At 50.7% G+C, this 3217-nt stretch overlaps 1 protein-coding gene across 1 annotated transcript; it reads left to right on the forward strand.

Moving 5' to 3' along the window:
- The first annotated feature begins 582 nt into the window (after positions 1-582).
- Positions 583-2415, forward strand: LOC139047610 (uncharacterized). Its single transcript, XM_070521469.1, has 3 exons — positions 583-1009; positions 1087-1167; positions 2109-2415. Exons 1-3 carry the CDS (start codon positions 713-715, stop codon positions 2244-2246), a joined length of 516 nt encoding a protein of 171 aa, XP_070377570.1. The 5' UTR covers positions 583-712; the 3' UTR covers positions 2247-2415.
- Positions 2416-3217: the final 802 nt, after the last annotated feature.

The following is a 3217-nucleotide window of genomic DNA, read 5'->3' on the forward strand; positions in this document are numbered from 1 at the left end:
GCGTTTGCGGACGGCGCGCGACTTGGCGAAAGCTCTGCGCATGCTCCGAAGATAGCAGCCGACGGCGCGCGCCTTGAAGTATAGAGGGGATGGCATCTCGGCTGGCGCAACGCAACCGACGTAGCGTGACCGACCGCGAACGACGCTCGCCCGCGCGCCGATAACGTCGGACTATAAACGGGCCTTTACGGAAACGTGGTACACTAACGCGTCACAAGTGTTTTGTCCCCCTGGCTATCAAAGTTTTTGTTGAAATCGGGAAAGAAAATGCGGAGCCACTGTTGCTATTTTTGTTAAGGAGGGCATCACATGTGAAATTGTGGACGATTTCTGCGCTATCAGTTCTGATATCGAAGTACTTACACCCTGAAATGGCGGCAATCTTTTTTGTTTCACCTACCGGCCACCTTCCGGTGATCTTAATCGCTTTCTGACTTGCACCGGAAGGCTTTTCAGTCACGCTGCGGAGGAAAATTTTAAACTTTTTTAGGAGGTCACTGTAAAGGGCCGTTTATAATCCGACGTAACGCAGGCGCGCGCGCGCGCGCGCGCACGCTACGTCACGTCGGCGAAAACGACACCTCTATAGACCAGAACACGCTAGTCTCGCACCCAGACTAACCGAACGCATACTCTCGCAGCCGGGTTGCCCGGTCGACCGGCGCCGTTTTGTACTGGGCTGCCAAAGTGTGTTCGCCGGCGAACAGTAGACATGGCAAGCGCCAGCTCTAGGGCTCCAAAGTGCGGAAATGTGCCCGTTCACACGGATCCAAAGTACAAGAAGTCATCTGGGCATCATTGCGTCGTGTTTGGATGCCAAAACAACCAGCGGAAAAGGAGCAGGTTGCTTAGCGCTGTTTGCGAAGAGCACAACACACGTAGGGAATCGTGCCGGTTCAGTGTTTTCAGCCTGCACCGATTTCCATCCGCAACGAAGAATGCCAAGCTGCGCCACCAGTGGATAGCTGCAGTGAATAGGAAGAACTACCAACCCAGTGAAAATGCACGAGTGAGTATTCAATCTGTGTATATTTTGGTGCCACGTTCAACTTTGCGCCCTACAAACGTAATATGTGTAACACGCAGGTTTCCTCCGAGCACTTTCTGGGCAACAAGCCTACAGAGCAGAATCCCGCGCCGGTGCTTCGCCTTGGCTATAACAAACAGGCAAGCCTTATCGTGTTTTCATTCAGGCAGAGCTCCCGACGGTTAAACGGAACAGTTGAGTTTGCGGTTAGCGATACTTGCAGCGCACGGAATGACCATTAAGCGTGAACGACAAGTTGTAGGCCTTGCTGTTGAGCGTTATTGCTAATGAAAGTAAACCGAAGTCTGCTCGTCACGTAGCATGCGTCCACAAAAACGTAAACGACGACTACTCGTCACCGAAGGTGTTCTTGCAGCGCACCTACCTTTACGAGCTGGTGTTGCAGGTGTCATTCGTAACGAATTCATTTGAGCCTCCTGAGCTCTAAAGTGCGTGCGGGCTGTTATGCGGGGCAAAGCGCAAAATATTTCCGTTCATATGGCGAGGAAAATAAGGTGCTTAATTATTCTTGTATTTTGTAACAAAATTTTGATCGTTCTCACTAGTTTTCTTTTACTGTTTTTTTTTTCTAAGGGAGCGCCAACAATCCGATGGCCTCGCACAATCGAAACAGGTCTGGTACCAGGTAGCTGCAGTTGGTGGGGCTAATTTCTTGGAATGCAGGTGCGGTTGTTGTCTTGTACCAAAGGGGCCCTGATGATGCAGCTTTAAGTAAGGATGGTAATTTTACGTGCCCTGTCATGGTTTGTGCAACTGTACAACACCTGCATCTGTCATGCTCGCCCTGTTATACGGGCTTTGACTGCACATGTAGTTGAACATTATAACTACTGTAGTTCCTCATTTTCCAATGAGTGCAGGTTTAGCATCATATGCTGCTTGTTCGAGTGCTGTAGGCTTTTGTTCTGGATGTTGTACTCTTAAGTGGTTGCACGATACAATTGGCCTGGTGTATTTTCTATTTCATTTTGAGAGGACTTTATATCTTCGCAACAGTGATGGCATAGGAAATAACTACAGCCCTTCTTACTATAACATCTATTTTGTTTTCGATGTGCAGGTGGTGAAGGGCAGGCGTCTGCAAACCAGGCAGTCAAACGACCTCGCCAGTTGGTTGCCAAACGCGGCCAACCCAGTAGAGACCATGACAAACAAGACCAAACTGAAAGTGCAGATGACAGTGTTCTGCGTGCTTTAATAATATATGGCACCAACACAGTGCTGTAAATTCCTTCACAGGTTACGTGCCAAAAAGCTCACACGTGTTCTAGCATATAGCGCGCGGTTTGTACAAACGTAATAGCGTACCTACCCGATGTATTCGCTACTGCAGTCTGCACAGCACTCAGTGTGTCCATTGTGCACTTGCATGAGGTCTTGAAGTTTGATTGAATCTAGACAGCGAAAATGACAGGTTAGAAAGAACGCGAAACACGCCTTCCGCCCAGCTAAAAAGCCCAAGTTTCGCTTTCGCGCCGGGTCGCATCTCCCGGCGTGGCAGCCCAGTCCTGCTACTTCGCGGCGCTTGGGATAGATGGCGCGACCGGCGCTCATCAATATGGCGGCGCCCTTTGAATTCACGGTGTTCTGGTGTATAGTCGGGCGCACCGGCGCAGCTAACGTAACCGGCGGCTTCCAACGCGCCCCGACGGGCCCGGCGCCGATTTGGCTCCGGAGCCATTCGCGCGTCGAAGTCGGCGGAACTCTCGCACCACAATGCATTGCGCGCGAAGAAAAAGGCGCCAACACAACTCCGCAGACGGCTTTTGCGGACGGCGCGCGACTTGGCGAACCTTCTGCGCATGCTCCGAAGATAGCAGCCTACGGCGCGCGCGTTGAAGTATAGAGGGGATGGCATCTAGGCTGGCGCAGCGCAACCGACGTAGCGTGACTGACCGCGAACGACGCTCGCCCGCGCGCCGATAACGTCGGACTATAAACGGGCCTTTATGTAGACATGCTTACGCACACGCACTATAGGCAACAATTTCAGTACCTGATAATCGCGAACAGTTTGAGCAATGTAATTGCAGCGCCAACACGTGTTACTCAGGGAACTGCCAGACTGTTAGATATTTTCATCACAAACACTTACTTTGATGACGTAATAGCAGATAATATTTATATAGATATTAGCAACCATTTAGGTATTGCTATGTTAACAGTACC

Source organism: Dermacentor albipictus, chromosome 7 (genome assembly GCF_038994185.2).
Source record: "Dermacentor albipictus isolate Rhodes 1998 colony chromosome 7, USDA_Dalb.pri_finalv2, whole genome shotgun sequence".
NCBI classification, from domain to species: Eukaryota; Metazoa; Arthropoda; class Arachnida; order Ixodida; family Ixodidae; genus Dermacentor; species Dermacentor albipictus.

Excerpts from the sequence above, each read along its gene's own strand:
- LOC139047610 (XM_070521469.1), top strand. The coding sequence starts at position 713 with ATGGCAAGCGCCAGCTCTAGGGCTCCAAAGTGCGGAAATGTGCCCGTT. Across the intron at positions 1,010-1,086 it reads AACCCAGTGAAAATGCACGA|GTTTCCTCCGAGCACTTTCT; the intron begins GTGAGTATTCAA and ends TGTAACACGCAG. Across the intron at positions 1,168-2,108 it reads GCCTTGGCTATAACAAACAG|GTGGTGAAGGGCAGGCGTCT; the intron begins GCAAGCCTTATC and ends TTCGATGTGCAG.